The sequence below is a fragment of the Mesoplodon bidens genome (genome assembly GCF_964165515.1).
Source record: "Mesoplodon bidens genome assembly, chromosome: 18".
Lineage (NCBI taxonomy): Eukaryota > Metazoa > Chordata > Mammalia > Artiodactyla > Ziphiidae > Mesoplodon > Mesoplodon bidens.
Window position 1 is genome coordinate 55,332,012 of NC_138175.1, and position 20,401 is coordinate 55,352,412.

At 42.3% G+C, this 20,401-nt stretch overlaps 2 protein-coding genes across 5 annotated transcripts in view; both read left to right on the forward strand.

Annotated features, from left to right (window-relative positions):
* LOC308605916 (uncharacterized protein) overlaps positions 1-20,401 on the forward strand; it is a 90,643-nt gene that overhangs the window by 27,314 nt on the left and 42,928 nt on the right. The window lies entirely within an intron of this gene.
* On the forward strand, positions 1,534-18,800 carry LOC308605919 (uncharacterized protein). Of its 2 annotated transcripts, XM_081216277.1 has the most exons (6): positions 1,534-1,740; positions 2,471-2,531; positions 2,978-3,165; positions 8,402-8,528; positions 10,246-10,341; positions 14,700-18,800. In XM_081216277.1, exons 3-6 carry the CDS (start codon positions 3,151-3,153, stop codon positions 16,418-16,420), a joined length of 1,959 nt encoding a protein of 652 aa, XP_081072403.1. In that variant the 5' UTR covers positions 1,534-1,740; positions 2,471-2,531; positions 2,978-3,150; the 3' UTR covers positions 16,421-18,800. The 2 variants fall into 2 exon arrangements, with proteins under 2 accessions (XP_081072403.1, XP_081072404.1); XM_081216278.1 differs by lacking the exon at positions 2,471-2,531.

Here is a 20,401-nt window from a genome sequence, read left to right on the forward strand (position 1 = left end):
GGCTGGGGTGAGAGGAGGAAGAGAATATGAGCTGGAACAGGGCTAGAAATGGGTAGCAGGCCTGTAAATGGCTGGCAGACTTCTTGGTGACCTGATGAAGATGCATAGGACTGTGGGAAAACCAGTTCTTTGAGGTCATTTTATCTTTTGCACACAAATGTTCATAGAAGTTCCACTGGCAGTATCCAAAAAACTGGAAACAATGCAAAGGTCCACCAACTGGTGAATGATTAAATTTTGGAATATCCAACAATGAATAATACTAAAGCAACAAAAAAGGAACTATTGATACTTTAAAAATGATGTGGGCTTCCCTGGTGGTGCAGTGGTTGAGAGTCCGCCTGCCGATGCAGGGGACACGGGTTCGTGCCCTGGTCCGGGAGGATCGCACATGCCGCGGAGCGGCTGGGCCCGTGAGCCATGGCCGCTGAGCCTGCGCGTCCAGAGGCTGTGCTCCGCAACGGGAGGGGCCACAGCAGTGATAGGCCCGCGTACCGCAAATAAATAAATAAATAAATAATAATAATAATAATAATAATAATAATAATGATGAATTTCAGGACTTCCCTGGTGGCACAGTGGATAAGACGCCGCCCTCCCAATACAAGGGGCCTGGGTTCCATCCCTGGTCAGGGAACTAGATCCCACATGCATGTCACAACTAAGAGTTTGCATGCCACAACTAAGGAGCCCGCCTGCCGCAACTAAGGAGCCTGTGAGCTGCAACCAAATAAATAAATATAGTTTTTAAAAATGATGAATTTCAAAACAGTCGTGCTATGTGAAAGAAGCCAGCACAGACACTACTAATTTTATGAAAACAACGCAGACTAATCTGTAGTGACAGAAGGCGGTCCAGTGCTGCCCAGGATGGGCTGGGTAAGGAGCACGGTTGGGAAGAGGCTCACACCGTCCACCGTTTCCGTTCACTTTGTGATCGCTGCATCCCCCGTACTGTCACTTTTCCAAACCTTGGTCTTCCCCAAACACTTCCATCTGCCAGTTCCACGCCGAGCTCCGCAGACAGCATTTGCCCCGCAGTACGGACACCGAATCTCCTCTAAGATGGCCGCGTCCACGGTGCTCCTGCCCAACGGCGCAAACCCGAAACGGCTACAGCGCGCAGCCAGGTTTTTTTTTTTTTTTTTGCCAAGCACGCTTAAGTTTTCATACGGCCTCTAAATCCTTTCGCAATTAAACCAGTTATCGAGGTGTCCAGAACCAATTTTAATTTCCCACGGAGCCGAGACGTCAGCGTAACAGCCGCTCAGAATGTACTCCTGCGCCCTTTCGGTCTTCATGGGCTCCGGCCTTTGAAAAATTTGCGCCGTTCACCGTCCACAAGCGGGCCCTGTCCACTCAAACGAATTTACCCCCACGTCATGTTTGCCTTGTATGAGCTCGAGCCTCTTAAAATCTCCCCATTTTCCTTTGAGGTACCAGGAAACAGGAGAGTTTTCAGCCGTGGTCTCTCAGCAGCCGTCACGCCTACTGTACGTCAGGTGTGCAAAGATGGCGACCCCACGGCGCCGAGTCGGTGGTGGCGGCGCGGACGTATTACCTCATAAGGAAAAGCCGGAAGCCCCCAATCCGTTCACCATAGAAACGCGGTAGAAATGCCCCTGACCGTTGTCGGTTGGTCTCGGGAGAGGGGGCTGGGCGAGGGGACCAGAAGTAAAAGGAGTTTGGGGGATAAAGTTAGGCCCTGAAGAGGTCGCTGCAGGTTCAGGAGAGAACCAGGTGGGTATGTGGGTCTGGCTGTAAAAAAGGCGGGGATGGGGGCGGTCTGTCGGCCTTTAGGTGGGCTGTGGCTCCTTTGAGTCTGGGAAGGTAGCGCAAGGGCGCATGGTGGTTTGGTTTTGTTTTTGCAGGGAGCATAGAGGAGTTAGTACAATGTCTATGATCGGGGTGTCTTTGGGGTCAATCATGGGGGGCTCTGGTGGTCAGCGATTAAAGGTCTGAACAGATCAACTACCGAGAGTCCTGAGGTCAGGGTTTAAGGTCTTCGGGGGTGATTGACAACTGGTGGCGTGGGGTTCGTCAATGAATGCGGAGACCTGTTTGGGTTCTCGGATAATTTGGGGCTCAAAGGTCGAGGAACCGTTAAGGGAGGTCAGTGTACGTGTGTATCTGACCTGGTTTGGTATTAATCCGGTGGGGTAATGGGCACTGTCTTTCGTGCAGGGATGTGTGAGAGCAGAAGGCTCGGAGGCTCAGGAGCCCTGGTGGGTGCGTGGGTTGAGCCCGACTTTGGCTGCTGGGACAGACTTGGTGAACGTTAGTTAACATTCCCTGAAAGCTTCAGGTCCAAGTCCCTGCCCCACCACAAATTTTCTGATCCCTGTTGGCTCCCTACAGCACCCCTTCCTTTTGAACCCAAAGAAATGAAAGTTTGGGGGAAAAACAATTCAGCATATTTCAATTTAGTAATCTTTTAATTTAAGTTTTGTTTTTATCATTCCTCCTGCAGGTTGACTGCATATTTCATTTCAGGTTCTATATGTGAACATTTAAAGGCTGCTCCTGTCCCGGTATTTATATTTTTGAATTGTTTTTTAAATTTGTATTTATGGCTCATATTCCTTTTCTCTCTCTTCTTTTTTTCATGTGTTCATTGTCCCTCATATTAAAATGTGTATGTAAACAGGGGATATGAAGAGTTTTAAAGAGGCTTGAGGGCCTCAAAGTTTAAAGGAAGAATTTACAGTTTCTCACTGCCCAAATGGCCTCATTTCTATAATTGTCTGAAGATTACCTGCCACTGAAATATAGTACTGTGCTGATTCTCCTTTGCCACTTTCCCTTTCAAATTCATGCTACTTCCATATATTCAGGGAGTTAGGTTTCATTGGCCCAAGGTGTGAAATTCTCTGGGGAATCAAATGAAGAGACAGAAATACTGGGGACCACGTGTTAAGGTGAGCACACAGGAAGAAGGAATACAATTCCAGAAGTAATTTTGCTTTTCAACCCGCAGGTGCTAACAAGAGACAAGATATGAATGAAGAAAGAGGAGTTTCCAGGACCTAGATATTGTTATTTCTGGGGATACTTTGGCGACTGTTATATCTAACTAGAAATTTTGGTATATCCAGAAGAGACAAAGACAGAGCCTCTGCGTTGCCAGCTATTTTCAGAGAACAGAAGAATATGATCCAGGCCCAGGTGACTCATGTCTTGTTTTATTCTCTCCTTTATTCCTTAATGGATTTGTAGAGGCCTGTAAAAAAAAAAAATCAGTTCAGTATCTAGAGAGAAATAAAATTTGAAGATAAACTCCAACGCCATGGCAAAGTAGGATCAAGAACATAGTGTTTATATGATTCTTAGTAAATGACTAGTGTTGGAACATAATGTGTAACTGTTACTGACTCTGTGTGTGCACCTGTAGATGTGTGCCTATTTATAAATGCATGTGGGTTCATGTACATATCTGTGTACATAAATACGTCTGTTATGTTTTGTGCATCAGTGGAATTATACTCTAAAGAACATCCCTTTGGCCTGAGATAGTGTAACTTAAGCATCTAATAGAATAATGACTGCAATTGTTTTGTGAATATTAGCTGTATAAAATTCCATTTGTCTATAATTGTACTCAAAGAAATGAGTCAAACTATGTAAAGCATTTAGATGAGTGTCTGTTACCAAAAGTCGGGTCTGGCTGCTCACTGCTTGAAAGCCAATAACTCTAGAGGCAAGGTTGGTGCAAAGGAAAGTTTGTTTTGTTCCAGAGGCTGGCAACTGGGTAAGAGGGTGGACTCGTGTCCAGGGGCCAACTCCCCACTGCCAGTCAGTGGGCCAGAGCTTTTAAAGGGGAGTTTCAGGGCTGTATAGGCAGAGGGAGGGGGCTACATGCAGAAACAGCATAGTCAGCTCTGGCTGTCATCTTGAAATTGGTCATGCCATGGTCTGATCAGCGTCATCTTGATTGTGTTGAGTACAGTTAATCTTTAGTTCCACGGTTGGTTTGTTCCCGTTTCCTTGAAGCCAGTTCTTGGAATTTTGGCAGCTTATGTCATGGCTACAGTCTGGTCATCATGTAGTTAACTTCTTCCAACTGGTGAGGGTTTCAGTATCTACAAAACAGCTCAAAGGATATGGCTCAGAATATTATCTGTAGCCCTGGAAGAGGAACTAAATGTCCTTGACTTTGTTTAATGACTAAACTATTATTATTTGGTCTTGTTGGACTGTTTTCATTTGTGTCTGCATTTTCTCACTTCTCTGATTAAATTTATTCTTTAAAGTTTTTCTGCAGACAAAAGGCAGGCTGAGGACATGGTGGTGTGTGGTGTGTGTGTGTGTGTGTGTGTGTCTATCCGTCCTGGGGAGGCCCCATAGGGTCCTGCTCCTTTTCATGCCTGCTACACAGTAAGTGATGTGTGAGATCATCCATGCCTTAAATCTTTGCCAGTACTTCATAATAGGACATTATCAAATTGTATAATTTCATCAATCTGAATGGTCCAATGTTTATTCTTTTACCTTATTTTGCATTTACCTCATCATAGGTAAGGTTGAAATCCATCTTGTATATTTATTGGCCAGTTGGATTCTTCTTCTCTTGTTATGTGCCTGTCCTTATCACTTTTACATTAACAAAATGACTTTTTTTCTTACTGATTAATAGGAGTCATGCCTATCCACTACATACTGATTCTTTCTTTTGTTTATAAAAAATATTTTCCCAGCTTGTCACTTTTCTTTCAGCTTTATCCATGGTAACTTTTTCAATGCAGACATTTTAATTTTTCCTCTTATAAAGTTTGCTACTTATTTTCTTTTATGGTTTTTGGTTTGTGACATGAACATAATTCATATGTGTCTCTATTCCTTTCACAGATTCTTTTGTTTTATGGCTAGGACTCTAAACAGGAGAAAAACTATTTTTGAGTGTGAAATTAGGTAGGAACCTAAGTTTTCATTTTTCCAAATGGATCTACATCTCACGTGAAAAAATTCAGAAGGTGGTAAGATCAGCAGTGTTAAGAATTTGCCACCTCTTTTAAAAAAGAAAAAGAAAAGAATTTGCTTAACCAGGTAACTCTCTTTTCTATGATGTAATCTCTGCAAGAACACAGGGATAGATGATCTCATCAGATTTCCCCTCATCTGGCATCTCAGTTGACAAGCAGGTCTCATTTCATTCCCTGATGGCATTTGGGCCTAGGCTGCATGGCCACAGGATCAGGACATTGAAGACATTCCACACTGCTGAACTGTTGTTATCCAGAGCACTTCTAACACCAAATGTAGGGGTATGTTCCTCACACCTGATTCTGTGACTCTCCAGACACCAACTGGGTGTCCTACAATTCAACTCAATCCTGTCACTAACTACCTGGAGTTAGCGTCAGATCCCACAACGTAATAGCTCAGTCCCACAAGACTGCCCCCACTTTAGGTGCCTGTCAAGAGTCCCAGACTGTTACCTAAGCTTCTGATGACAAGCTCTAAATCCGGGGGTACCCACAACCCCCTGCTCAGGTTTGGTAATTCACTAGAATGACTCACAGAACTCAGGAAAGCTCTTTAGGTACATTCACTGGTTTATTCTAAAGGCTACAACTCAGGAATAGCCAGATGGAAGAGATGCATAGTGCGAGGTATGGGGGAAGGGGCGTGGAAGTTCCTCCCTGGGAGCACCACCCCGCCAGCACCTCTATGTGTTCACCAACCCAGAAGCTCTCTGAACCTGATGTTTTAGGGGTTTTTATGGTGGTTTTCTGATGTAGGCACAAATTGATTAAATCACTGGCTATTGGGGACTAAACTCAACCCTCAATGCCAGTTCCCTCCCTGGAGGTTAGGGGTCTTTCTGGGGACCAGGCACCAGTCATCTCATGAGCACACAAAAGATATTCTTATCACCCTAGAGAGCCCACGGTTTTTTGGAACTGTGTTCCAGGAACCAGGGGCAAAGGCCAAATATATATTCATCACAACATTTTTCTGGCTTCTGTTGTTTTCATTTCATCAATTTTGTCTTTCTTTTGATGGTAATGAGTCTTTTCTTTTTTCTTTCTTTCTTTTTTTTAATCATTTCCTCATCACTTTTTAAAAAATTTATTAAATTTATTTATTTTTGGCTGCATCGGGTCTTTGTTGCTAAACGTGGGCTTTCTCTAGTTGCAGCGAGTGGGGACTACTCTTCGTTGCGGCACGCAGGCTTCTCATTGCAGTGGCTTCTCTTGTTGTGGAGCACGGGCTCTAGGCGTGCAGGCTTCAGTAGGTGTAACACGTGGGCTCAGTAGTTGTGGCTCGAGGGCTCTAGAGCTCAGGCTCAGTAGTTGTGGCACACGGGCTTAGTTGCTCCACAGCATGTGGGATCTTCCTGGACCAGGGTTTGAACCAGTGTCCCCTGCATTGGCAGGCGGATTCTTAACCACTGCGCCACCAGGGAAGCCCAAGTCTTTTCTTTCTGGTTGGTTTCCGAATCTGACTTTTGCAAGTGATGGTCTATAGTTTCAGTCTCACTCATCTAGAAGCAGATTTCCTGCTTGGCTTTGCTGGCTGGCTAAGTCTGAGTTACAGGATGTTTAATCAGTTCTAAAATTTTCTTAATTCCTGAGATCTTCATATCACTTCTCTGTTTCTCTATAATCTCTTTCAAAAACTACGTAGAGGCCTATGTTAGACCTCACTGTATTCTCCATATTTAGTAAACTCTCCTTTATATTTTCTATCTCTTTCTGTGTCTGCTTCATCTTTAGTTATTTTTTAAATGCATTTTCCAGTTCACTCGTTATATTTTCAGTGTATCTAATATGATGTTAGCCTTTTGTGAAATAATAAGAAATATACACATTGGTCTCTGCCCCTAGTTCCTGACATAGAGCTCCTAAAAACCTTATAAATAGGGGTGCTCTGAGAATCTTCTGGTCTTTGACCCCAATTCCTAGCACAGAGCCCCTAAAATCCTTGTAATTTCCTAAATAATAAGAGTACTACGAGCTCCCATACAACTTCACTTATATGTGGAATCTAAAATATAACACAAGTGAACTTCTCTACAAAACAGAAACAGAGTCACAGGCATAGAGAACAGACTTATGGTTTACAAGGGGGACTGGGGGTGATGGAGGGATGGAGTAGGAGTGTGGGATTAGCAGATGCAAACTATTCTATTTAAAATGGATAAACAACAAGGTCCTACTGTGTAGCACAGGGAACTATATTCAGTATCTTGTGATAAACCATAATGGAAAAGAATATGCAAAAGTATATATATATAACTGAATCACTTTGCTGTACAGCAGAAATTAACACAACATTGTAAATCAACTATATTTCAATAAAATTTTTTTAAAAAGAGTACTAAGAGCATATTTTGTTATAAAATTTGGTCTTTGATCCTGGTTTCTGATACAGAGTTCCTAAATCCCTTGGAATTTCCTGGGTGATAGGAGTGCCTTTCTTTCTGATGAGGCAACACTTGAAGGGCTCCTGAATGGGACCTGGTTACCAGAAAGACCAAGCCATGATCAGAAGCTTGGAAACTTCTATTCCATTCCCCATTATCCACAGAAGAGGGAGGGGCTAGAAATAGAGTTAATGATCAATCACTCCTACGTAATGAAGCCTCCATAAAAATCCCAAAGGTATGGGGTTTAGAGAGCTTCTGGGCTGGTGAACACATGGAGGTGCTGGAGGGGCACCAGGAGAGGGCACGGAAGCTCCAAACTCCTTTCCACATACCTTGCCTTGAGCAGCTCTTGAATCTGGATGAAATCTGTATCCTTTATCATATGCTTTTATAATAAACTGGTGAGCAGTAAGTAAACTATTTTCCCAAGCTCTCTGGGCTGCTCCAGCAAATTAATCAAACCCAAGGAGGGGCTCACTGGAACCTCCAATCTATAGCTGGTTAGTCAGGAGCACAGGTGGCAACCTAGACTTGCATTTGGCATCTGGAGTGGGGTGGAGGTGGGGTCTCATGGAACTGGGCTCTTACCCTGTGGCATGTGATGCTCTCTTCAGGTCAATCATGTCAGAATTGAATTGTAGGACATACAGCTGGTGTCAGAGAATTGCTTGGTGATGTGTTTAAAAAAATGTACACATCGGGGGCTTCCCTGGTGGCGCAGTGGTTGAGAGTCCGCCTGCCGATGCAGGGGACACGGGTTCGTGCCCCGGTCTGGGAAGATCCCACATGCCGCAGAGCGGCTAGGCCCGTGAGCCATGGCTGCTGAGCCTGCGCGTCCGGAGCCTGTGCTCTGCAAGGGGAGAGGCCACAACAGTGAGAGGCCCGCCTACCGCAAAAAAAAAAAAAAAAAAAAATGTACACATCGGAATTGGTGTCAAAATCATAGAAATATGAGCAGGACAGCTTCCTTTATATTCCTTATGAGTCAGTCAAAGAGAAACACTCGCATTAAACAGGACTCTGTTATTACAGGAAACCCTGTCATTCAAGGATGTGGCCGTGGACTTCACGTGGGAGGAGTGGCAGCTCCTGGCCCCTCCTCAGAAGGACCTGTACCGGGATGTGATGCTGGAGAACTATAGCAACCTGCTGTCCGTGGGTGAGGATGGCTCCCCTGAGTCCCTCAAAGGGTCTCCAGTCAGTGGGGTTTCCTTCCTCAGCTGCTTACACTTGGAAGTCACTGCAGTGCCCTAATGGCAGATTCTCAGTGCCTCCTCTGGCTCCTGATACAAGGGTGTATACAATGTGCCATGAGTTGTTTTTCCTACCAACACTGCTGACACCAAATGTGTGGGGTTTTTTCTATCCCCCAAACCAATTCTCCTCTCCAGGTATGGGCTGGGTGTCCCGAAACTCACTCCTTTTCTGACACTAACACCCAGAGTCAGCCTCAGATCCCACAGGCTTACGGACTCAGTCCCGCAGGAGTGCCCTCACTTCAGACACTAGTTGAACATATTGGGTACCCAGGGTACCCACACTTCTGTCCGACTTGACCTTAAATTGGGCATTCCCACTCCCCACCCCTCAGGTTTGGTAATTTGCTAGAACGGCTCACAGAACTCAGGAAAGCACTTTACTTACCATTACCAGTTTATTATAAAGGATAATAGCCAAATGGAAGAGGTGCCCACGGTGAGGTATGGGGGAAGGAGTGTGGGCCTTCCATGCCCGCTCCAAGTGTGTCACCTTGATGTGATCACCAACCCGGAAGCTCCCCCAACCTGGTTTCTTAGGAGTTTTTGTGATGATTTCATTGTGTAAGCGTGATTTCTTAAGTCATTTACCATGGGTGATTAACTCAATCTCCAGCCCCTTCCCTCCGCATGGAGGGGTTAGGGAGTTAGGGTTGAAATTTCCAACCTTCTACTCACGCCTTGGTCTTTCTGGCAGCCAGCCTCCACCCTGAAGCTCTCTAGGGATCCCCAGCCACCAGTCATTTCATTAGCACACAGAAGACACCCATCACTCTGGACACCAAAGGTGCTAGAAGTTCTTGTGTCAGGAACTGGAACTTAAACCAAATGATGTAACAGAAGAGGTTCCTGACAGCCCATCACATAGGAAATTACAAGGGCTTTATTTTATTTTTATTATTTATTTATTTATTTTAAAATTTTATTTATTTTTGTTTGTGTTGGGTCTTTGTTGCTGCATGCGGGCTTTTCTCTAGTTGCGGCAAGCGGGGGCTACTCTTCGTTGCGGTGCGTGGGTTTCTCATTGCGGTGGCTTCTCTTATTTTGGAACACAGGCTCTAGGCATGTGGGCTTAGTAGTTGCTGCACGTGGGCTCTAGGGCACATGGGCTTCAGTAGTTGTGGCTTGCGGGCTCAGTGGTTGTGGCTCGTGGGCTCTAGAGCGCAGGCTCAGTAGTTGTGGCACGTGGGCTTAGTTGCTCCACAGCATGTGAGATCTTCCAGGACCAGGGCTCGAACCCGTGTTCCCTGCATTGGCAGGTGGATTCTTAACCACTGTGCCACAAGGGAAGTCCCTATTTTTATTTTTTGGTTGTGCCACACGCCATCTTAGTTCCCTGACCAGGGATCAAACCCATGCCCCCTGCAGTGAAAGAACAGAGTCTTAACCACTGGACCACCAGGGAAGTCCCCACAAGGGCTTTAGAAGCTCTGTGCCAGTAACTGGGGGCGGAGACCAAATATATATTATTATATCACAATATCCCATGAGTCTCTCCTGAGTGAAAAGCCTCTGCTTGGCAGATGTGAAAACCGGTCCCTCAAATGTAACATTCTCCCATCCCCACAGACCCCAGCCCAGTTCAGTGAGTCTCAGTCTTCTATCGTTTCCCATGAACAGGGTATCGGCTCAGCAAGCCAGATGCACTGTCCAAGTTGGAACGAGGGGAAGAACCGTGGATGATAGAGGATGAAATCCACAGTCAAACCTGTCCAGGTGAGTGAGGATCAGCTGGGTAACTGCAGACATCATAGTCAGTCAGTGTGAGAAGGCTGGGAGGGCATCTGAGGATACCGTGCCTCCGTGTATCTCTTTCCCCATAAAAGAACTTTTAGGTCTTGAGAGGTAAATATACCCATTTTTTCTCTTCTGAGATCTGTTCCTTGCTGATTTTATTTTACATCTTGATTTTTGTTTGTTTGCCTCGTTTTCTTCTTCCTTGGATTCTGTAACCCTCTTCTTTGAACCCTGTCACAAATCCCTTCCACCTCCCTGGCTATGAAATTCCAGGCCTTGCTCTAAGGAGAGATCTTTGAATTCATCACTGTTTTCTGACTACCGCACTCTCCTGCCCCACTGAGAAAGACAGACTTCCCTTCCTGACATCCAACTGCACCTTGTATTTTGCGCCCTCACAGTAACCTAGTCTATGACTGTGCATCAAGCCAGCTCCTTAGTTTCTCCACTGCACTACCCCCCCGCCCACCATTCTGAGGTTCTTCAAAGGTATTGCTTTCCATTTTCTCAAAAATTTCCTTCAGTCTCATGAATTAAGCTCTATCTGTTTTCTGGCTGAGACTCCAAATTGCTATCTCCCTTACTGTTGTCTATACTTTGAGTTCTAGATGTTCTAGATCTTTTACTGGCCTAAGATTTCTGAGTTCCTGCATGAGGAATAGGAATCATCTTCTCTCCACAAAAAAGCCCTTTCCACCATCCTATTTTAATGTTAGATTCTCTTTTAATATTGCACATCTTACCCTGTCCATGCTGGTATTATCTTGAATGTTATTCTCTGCCTATGGAGTTCTCATCTTAGAGGTCTCTGCTGTTGACTGTTTTAACTAGAAAAGACTGTTTTACATCTACATCAGTGCTGCCTAAGTCGCAGCTTATGTCTCCTTCAGTTTACTTCCTTCATACATTTGCTATTTCTGATTTTCCTTTGGCTCATCTTAGGTGTTAGCACTGTATTCATTTCCCTAAATCATTTGTTTTTCCCATTATATTGTTTTTTTAACAGCTTTACTGAGATAATTCACATATGCTACAATTTGCCAACTTAAAGCATACAATTCATTGTTTTGTAGTATATTAAGAGAGTTATGTAACCATTATCAACAGCAACTTTGGAAGATTTTCATCACTTTATAAAAGTTTCGTCCTAAGCCTTCAGCCCTAGGCAAGCACTAATCTCCTTTCTATCTCTGTAGATTTGCCTGTTCTGGATATTTAATATAAATAGAATCATAATCTATGTGGTCTACTGTGAAAGACTTCTTTCATTTATCATAATGTTTTTGAAATTCTTCCATAGAAGTTCTAACATGTATCTGTAATTCATTCCTTTTTATTGCCAAATAATATTCCATTGTATGGATATACCACATTTTATTTACTCATTTATCTATTGATGGACATTTGGGTGGTATCCACTTTTTGGCTTTTTTGAATTATGCTGCTATGAACATTCATGTACAACTTTTTTGTGAACATATGTTTTCATTTTTCTTTGGTATATATCTAGCAGTGGAATTCTTGGGTCATATGGACTCTTGGAAGGGTCCAAATGTGGTGCTTCCAGACTCATGGTCGGCATTATGTCCTCCCAGCCATGATGTGTGATAATACACAGAGTATTGCCAGCCAAAGGCTCAGCCTTTGGTATCCAGAGTTTTCATTGGGATTCAATCACATATTTCCCACATGGAAATATGTCTTTCACCCCTCCAGAAGTCAGGCTAATACCTATAGTCTCCATTTCCTCCAAAGGTTGTAACTGATATGGTGTGGCCCAAAGCCCATGTCGTAAATCACATTGTTAGAATGTCTGGTGGCCAAAGCCACCAGGCAAACAAAGACACTCCTATCAGGGAGGACATTCCAGGGGCCTAGAGATCACCTCCCAATAGCCAAGGGCAAGGGCCAGACCTCTCTTTGGGTGAGGTTCAGTCTTCACTGAAGGTAACTGTACAAATAAACAGTAAAGGGATTACTTTAGAAAAACAGAGGAAATAGAGCTTATAGTAATACAGTCAGAGTGGGAATGACAGCATGATATGTACAAGGTGTATCTACATTTTGAATTAGGAAGATGATGCCATGAGTTAGGAATGAAGGCATGAAATAAGAAATGTGCAAGCCCATGGGATTGACTATCAAAAGAGTGGCCTGAAGTCAGGCAAATGAAAGCCAGTGTTAGAAGGTCTCTTCAGGAGGAGGAGTGGAGTGGAAACATGAATCCATGGAATATTCACGGTGTTGTACACTTTTCTTGCCAGGATGACTGTTTGGATTTGCTATGTGAGTAATTGAGGTAGCATAGTGGAGGGTTGGTAGGTTTTGTATTTTTATAGCTCTAGGCTGTCTTACCATTTGCCTGGGTGGCAGAAGGATAGCAATAATAAGGAACAGTCAGATGTTCTTAAAAAAAAAAAAACCTGAAGGTAAAGCTGACACAACCTGGTCTTAAAGGAGGAAGTTGGTCCTTTAGTACAACCTGTTGCCAACCTAGATGCAAGTGTAGAGTTACTGAAGTAGATGCTGCTGGTGGCAAGTGAAGAGTTTATTAGGGACGTTGACATGGGGAAAATTTGGATACGACCTCTCTACTGAATGCAGAAAGTGATTGAAAAAGGCGACAGTTCCCATATTCCATTAGCTTCGGAAGATGACTACATGGTACACGGCCAGTTGCAAAATTTCCTAACAGTCATTGTTGCCCTGTTTCACTATGAATGGAACATAGGATAACGTGACACAGATAGACTAAAGGTTAGAGTTTTGATTATATGAGTTATCCACTAATATGTTTGATGTTTTTGGAAAGTTAGTTTGATGGTGGTCTACAGAAGCAAATTTAGGAACAGGATTACAACGCAAGAGATTATCTCAGTTTACAGTCCTTTACAGTTACTTGCCAGGTTACAAATACGTTTATTCTATACACCTCAGTATGCATATTTCCCTGATTTCTATAGTCAGAATTTGGATCCTCTAAGTGGGCTTAAAGAATCCCCAAACTCCTGAGTGTTGGAATGTCTAAGACGTTGGTTCTGTACCATCATCATCTTTCATTCTACATGTCCTCCCAATACATCCAGTCCTCTTTTCTTGAATAGTATGCACATATTATTTCCACATTGTTTCCTCCACTTATACCTCCACTTGGCTTCTTGATTTCTGTACTACACATCTAATATCATCTCAAAGTTTAGGTTCCACAATGCACACTTTTTTTCCTACATGTGGATTTCAGTAATCTTCTTCCTCATCACAACTGGAGATGCTTTTACCAAACCATTGGCTCAGGCCATACAGTTAGCAGAGTAATCCTGGGTGCCTCACTTTCAAAGACCACTCTCCGCACTGACCCCATCAGTTAACCTTGCTTTTTCTTTCTTTCTTTCTTTCTTTTTTTTTAACATTTAAAAAATTTTCTGGCTGTGCGGCATGCAGGATCTTAGTTCCCCTACCAGGGATGGAATCCACACCCCCTGCAGTGGAAGCACTGGAAGTCTGGAGTCTTAACCACTGGACCGCCAGGGAAGCCCCAACTTTGCCTTTTCTTTATGCAAGTATTCAACATATCCTCATTTCCTCCGCTTGCCACGATCTCCATTGCTCCTTCAAACCACATTTAGCAATCTCCAACTCCCTACTTTTTTTCTTTCCTTCTTTTTCATTTGGGTTTCCCCAACAGGAATTATGAGAAGTGAAAGTAAGTAAGGCATATTTTATATATCCCAAACGCCAACACAGTGCCTTGCACATGGGAGCCATTCAATAAATAGTTTTGGAGTGAACAAATGCAACCCTCATCATTTTGGATCAGTTGTCTCTTCCACCTCTGTGGTCTTGTGTCTTTTCAAGTTCTGTTCCTCCATACCCTCTCATTTGCTGCTAACAGTGACTTGCTTGGCCATTCCCTGGTGGTCCAGTGGTTAAGACTCCGTGCTTTCACTGCTGTGGGCTTGGGTTCGATCCCTACTCAGGGAGCCAAGATCCTGCAAGCCGCACAGTGAGGCCAAAAGAAAAAAAAAAAAAAGACTTGCATGTATTTTACTACCTCTGCATGTTTTTCAATTTCCTATTTAGAGAGAAGCCAAGTCTACATAGATTGTCAACTGCCTAACCTTATTGGTACATTAACTGCTTTTTTCCTTTTGGTTTGTTTATATTACTGTGTTTTTACCATGTGTAAGAAATAAGGAACATTTATACGTGGCGTTTCTTTTACACTGTTATCATAGGGTTGCCACTAAAGTGCCATTTTTTTAAAAAACCAAGGAATTTTTAAAACAATTTTATTCCAAACAATAATAAAAAGGGCTCATTGTTCTCTTCTTTCCTAGAAACTGGCAACGTTGGTAATCATCTGAAGGGTGACTGGGAAAATCAAAGAATGCTGAAAGGTATAGAACAATACCAGGAACATAATGCATTTGGAAATCCTGTTCCTCAAAGCAAAAGTCATTTCTCTTTCAGGCAAAATCATGATATGTTTGAGTTCTATATAAAAACTTTGAAATCACATTTAAGTTTAGTCAGCCAGGGCCAAAGCTATGAAATTAAGAACTCTACTAAATGTAACGGAGATGGGAAATCATTTCTGCATGGTAAGCATGAAGAATTTCATTCTCCAGTTCAATGCCCTGTAAGTGCAAAATCCATCAGTAGTAAGTCCCAAGTCATTAAGCACCAAGGAACTCACAACGCAGAGAAAGCCCACATATGCAGTGAATGTGGGAAAGCCTTTGTTAAGAAGTCTCAGCTCACTGACCATCAGAGAGTTCATACAGGAGAGAAACCTTATGGATGCAGTATGTGTGCAAAAGTATTCTCCCGAAAGTCCAGGCTCAATGAACATCAGAGAATTCACAAGAGAGAGAAATCCTTTATATGTGGTGATTGTGGAAAAGTCTTCACCATGAAGAGCCGTCTGATTGAACACCAGCGAACTCACACTGGAGAGAAACCTTACATATGCAGTGACTGTGGAAAAGGCTTCCCAGGGAAGCGTAATCTCATTGTACATCAGCGAAATCATACTGGAGAGAAATGCTACGTATGTAGTGAATGCGGAAAAGGCTTCACTGGGAAGAGCATGCTTACTATACACCAGCGAACTCATACAGGAGAGAAACCCTACATCTGCAGTGAATGTGGGAAAGGCTTTACCACAAAGCACTATGTCATCATACACCAACGAAACCATACAGGAGAGAAACCCTACATATGCAATGAATGTGGGAAAGGTTTCACCATGAAGAGTCGTCTGATTGAACATCAGCGAACTCATACAGGAGAGAAGCCGTATGTGTGTAATGAATGTGGAAAAGGCTTTCCCAGGAAGAATAATCTGATTGTACATCAGAGAAATCATACAGTAGAGAAATCCTTCGTATGTGGTGAATGTGGAAAAGGCTTCACCGTGAAGAGCATGCTCATCATACATCAACGAACTCACACTGGAGAGAAACCCTACATCTGCAGTGAATGTGGGAAAGGCTTCCCGTTGAAGAGTCGGCTTGTTGTGCATCAGCGAATGCATACGGGTGAGAAACCTTATAGATGCAGCGAATGTGGGAAAGGCTTCATCGTGAATAGTGGACTGATGTTACATCAGCGAACTCACACTGGAGAGAAGCCCTATATATGCAATAAATGTGGAAAAGGGTTTGCCTTTAAGAGCAATCTTGTGGTACATCAGCGAACTCATACTGGAGAGAAACCCTTTACATGCAATGAGTGTGGAAAAGGCTTCACAATGAAACGCTATCTCATTGTACACCAGCAAATTCATATGGGAGAGAAGTCCTATATATGCAGTGAATGTGGAAAAGGTTTTGTCATGGAAACAGAGCTCATTTTACATCAGCAAATTCATACTGGAGAGAAACCTTATGCCTGCAATGAATGTGGCAGAGGCTTCACTGTGAAAAGCCGTCTAGTCGTTCATCAGCGAACTCATACAGGAGAGAAACCTTTTGTATGCAGTGAATGTGGAAAAGGCTTCTCCTCAAAGAGGAATCTCATTGTACATCAGAGAACTCATAATGGAAATAAATCTTAACAAAGCAATGAATATAGTCACACCTACAGGAAGAAAATATGCCTTGTCCAACATCAGAGGGTTTCACACAGGATAAACTACCTTTATATGTACTGACTCTGGAAAATTCTATTCATAATTGGTATTGGTCTCATTACCCACCAGAAAATTTACACAGGAGACAAACTGTATGTATGCAGTTAATGTGAGAAAGCCTTCAACACAAATTCTGCACCCATTTTACATCAGAAAACTCATAAAAGAGAGAGACTCTGTGGATTCAGCAATTGGGGGTAACCTTTCTCTCATTTGTCAAGCCTTGTTAATACACACGAGAAATGTATAGGTCAAGGTACATAATCCTTTGCAGTGACTCTGAACTCATTATATACAAGTGAACTTGTTCAGGGTACAAACCATGATAGTTCAGTGAACTCATTAAACATCAGTGTGCTCTACTTGACTATCGTCAGTGTAGATTAGACTGTTGCTAGATTTCACCCTTGGAAAACTATGGAATGTGCATAGGAGTGAAATTTAATGAATGCAGAGAATGTGCTAGTGCCTTCAGTGATAAGTTACCTCACACTATATGTCTAAATTAACATGTAGGGAAAAGCTCTGATACATACAATGCAGAAAAGGCTTCAGGAAACATTTCTAGGTAATTATATGTCTGAAAAGTATGTACTAAGATAAATCTTATGAATGGAGAGACTAGGAGAGCCTTCTGTGGGAATAAAAACCCTATCTCATCAGTGATCATAACAGATCACCAGTGAGCTCATTCATAGTAGCAATTTGATGATCGTAGAAATAAAACCTCAATAGTTGCCACATATGCATGCTGGAGAAAAATTTTCAGATGACAATGAATATGGCAGGATTTCGGTGATACATTCTGCCTCATTGCTTCTCATGAATTCATACAGAAATAGAATAGTTTATGAACCCACTAATGTGGAGTAACTTTAGCAAAATATCAGAGAATACTGAAGGAAAGAAGCCTCATGAAAATGATGTATACTTGAGTTTTCTCTCAGAAATCTAAATTTATTGTACACCTGATGTCCATTTTGGGACACAATACCTTGAACCATATTATCAATAATTCCATAATTTTAAAGTGGGCTCTTCTGAACACAAGCCCACCTTGTGTTTAGGGTTTTAATGTTATATACATTAAATTTTAATGTTATATACAATGCAGGAGTGTTCTGTGCCCACCTCATATCATTATATGATTTGCTCTTGCATTTCTTAGGCTCTAAATTCATCTCTTTCAGTCTATGTTTTTCAAAAGGAAAAGGAGTATATTCATATATGTAATTCAACATGTTTGGATGTATTTATCCAAGTTTATAAGTAGCATTAAGTAGTTTACAAAAACACCTTAAAAATGATTTTTCTAAAATTTGTTTTGAAGTAGTTTTAGACTTACAAGAAATTACAAAATATACAAAGTTCCCAAATACCCTTACTCAGCTTCTTCAGTGATATTATCTTACATAACCATAATACATCATCAAAACCAATAAAATGACATTGGTACAATACTGTTAAGTAAACTATAGACCTTATTTGGATTTCAATAGTTTTTGCATGCACTAATTTGTATGAGTTTTGTTTTGTTTTGTTTTTTGATATATAGAGTTCTAAGAAATTTTATCTCATATGTAGATTTCTGTAAACCCTACCACAGTCAGGATGCAGCATTGTACCAACACAACATCCTCCTGCTACACTCTCCCCCAACCCTGACCCATGGTGACCACTGATCACAATCCATCACTCCAACTTTGTTATTTTAAGAATGCTATTAAAATGGAATCATACAGTGTGTTTCCTTTGAGATAGGCTTTATTTCCCTCAGCAAATTGCCCTTAAGATCCATCCAATTTGTTGGGTGTATAAATAGTTTTACTTTTTGTTACTGATGAGTCATCTTTTGTATGGCTGTACCATGGGTTTGTTTATCTGTTCGCTGTTGATGGATGTCTGGGTTGTTTCCGGTGTTTCACTGTTTTGAATAAAAATCTATGAACATGGGCTTCCCTGGTGGCGCAGTGGTTGAGAGTCCGCCTGCTGATGCAGGGGACACGGGTTCGTGCCCTGGTCTGGGAGGATCCCGCGTGCCGCGGAGCGACTGGGCCCGTGGGCCGTGGCTGCTGAGCCTGCGCGTCCGGAGCCTGTGCTCTGCAACGGGAGAGGCCGCAACACTGAGAGGCCCGCGTACAGCAAAAAAAAAAAAAAAAAAAAATCTATGAACATCTGTGTACCCAATTTTCTGTGAACATAAGAATTTGTTTCTTTGGGATAAATACCCGGGAGTCATATGTATTTGTTACGCTTGTGTTTAACTTTGTAAGAAACTGCCAACTTTTCCAGAGTGGCTGTACTAATTTACATTCCCACCAGCAGTGTATGAATGCTCCGGCTGTTTCATGTCTTTTCTAGCACTTGGCACTGTCATATTTGATTCCAGCCATCCTATCAGGGGTGTGGTAGTATATAATGATGACCTTACTTTACAATTCCCTAACAGCAAATGATATTCGACACTTATATACAAATTGAGAACCATATCAGGTAAACTTGTCATGTTTGCTTTTAACCATCCAACATACTTTTTAAAACTCAAAAGGAGAATAGCCTATTATATTTGATGATATATTCACCCTTTCCTTTCCTTTTTCTTCATTCCTGATGTCACATATGTTTCATATGTTTCCTTCTGTTATTTCTTTTTTGTCAGAGTCTCCTTTATCAATTCTTTTTGAGAAGGTCTACTGGCAACAAATTCTTAGTTTTCCTAGCAGTAGGGCTCTTCTTCTCTTGTCTCTATCCAGAGTTATTTCTTTGATATAGTAAGGATATTTAGTTCAGTTTACAGATGGCGAGTCCTGCTTTTGGGGAGGGGGGGAGAAAAAGGACATCTGCCAGACAGGACTGTGGCAGTATTCAATCTGTGTTGAATACTATACCAATTCTATGTTGAGTAATTCATTCCTTTAAAAATATTTTTTGAGCATCTAGACTGTGCCAGGCACTGTTTTTGTCACTGGAGACACATGAGTGAACAAAACAGGCAAAGCCATGGCCTTCATGGAACATACAGTCTAATGAAGGCGACTGAGTAAAATAAATACACATCAGAATTTCAGTTCTGTTACATGCTGTGGAGAAATATTAAGCCTAGTATATAGGCTGTAATGGAGGAGCTATTTTAGAAAGGGTTTCCAAGGAAGGCTATTCTGCACAAATGTAATTTGAAACAATACCTAAGTGTACTGAGGGGAGCCAGCCAGCATAATATTTATGAGCCAAGAACACTCCAGATCTGTTTCCAAGTGTTTTCTCTGGGATTCCTGCCTCACACCACGACCTAAGCCAGAACCTGTGGGACTGGGACCCAGGGCTCTGGGTTTATAAAATGAGCTTTCTGATCTATATTTATTTATTTACTTGATCTATATTTAAATTTGAACATCTCTGCCCTAATTCCTGGGTTAGTGCTCCCACCCCCACCCCCACACTGTCACAGGATGGATTCTGGGCAGATATTCTACAGCAAAGAATTAGACATGAGGGCCCCAGCAACCAGGCCCTCAGATGCTAGTATCTTGTCCTTCTGTGAACCTACACATGCTGCCATGGCAAGGTCTGAGCAGCTCATTCCTGAAACTGATCAGTCAGGATCCCAGAATGAGCTGCCCAGGCTGCTCTGAGTTCTCTGGACCACATGTGTAACTCTACTTTCAGAGCTTGACATCTCAGGTGAATGCAGCTAAAATTTAATCCCTGAAGGGAATGTAATATTATTAAGAAATTATGAAAACAATTCTTAATGTATAGAAATTAGAAAACATATATAAACAATACAGAAATTTTAAATCACCCATATTGTACCTAAGAGCCAAACACTGTTAACAATATATTCTCCAAATTTCAAATGCATGTAAGTATATTTTTACAAAAGAAAAATGAGACTAGTCTCTTTAT

What these genes read in the sequence shown, in the direction of transcription:
- LOC308605919 (XM_081216277.1), top strand. An exon ending in TAGCAACCTGCTGTCCGTGG is followed by an intron (nt 8,529 to 10,245) that starts GTGAGGATGGCT and finishes TCCCATGAACAG; the next exon opens with GGTATCGGCTCAGCAAGCCA. An exon ending in CCACAGTCAAACCTGTCCAG is followed by an intron (nt 10,342 to 14,699) that starts GTGAGTGAGGAT and finishes CTTCTTTCCTAG; the next exon opens with AAACTGGCAACGTTGGTAAT.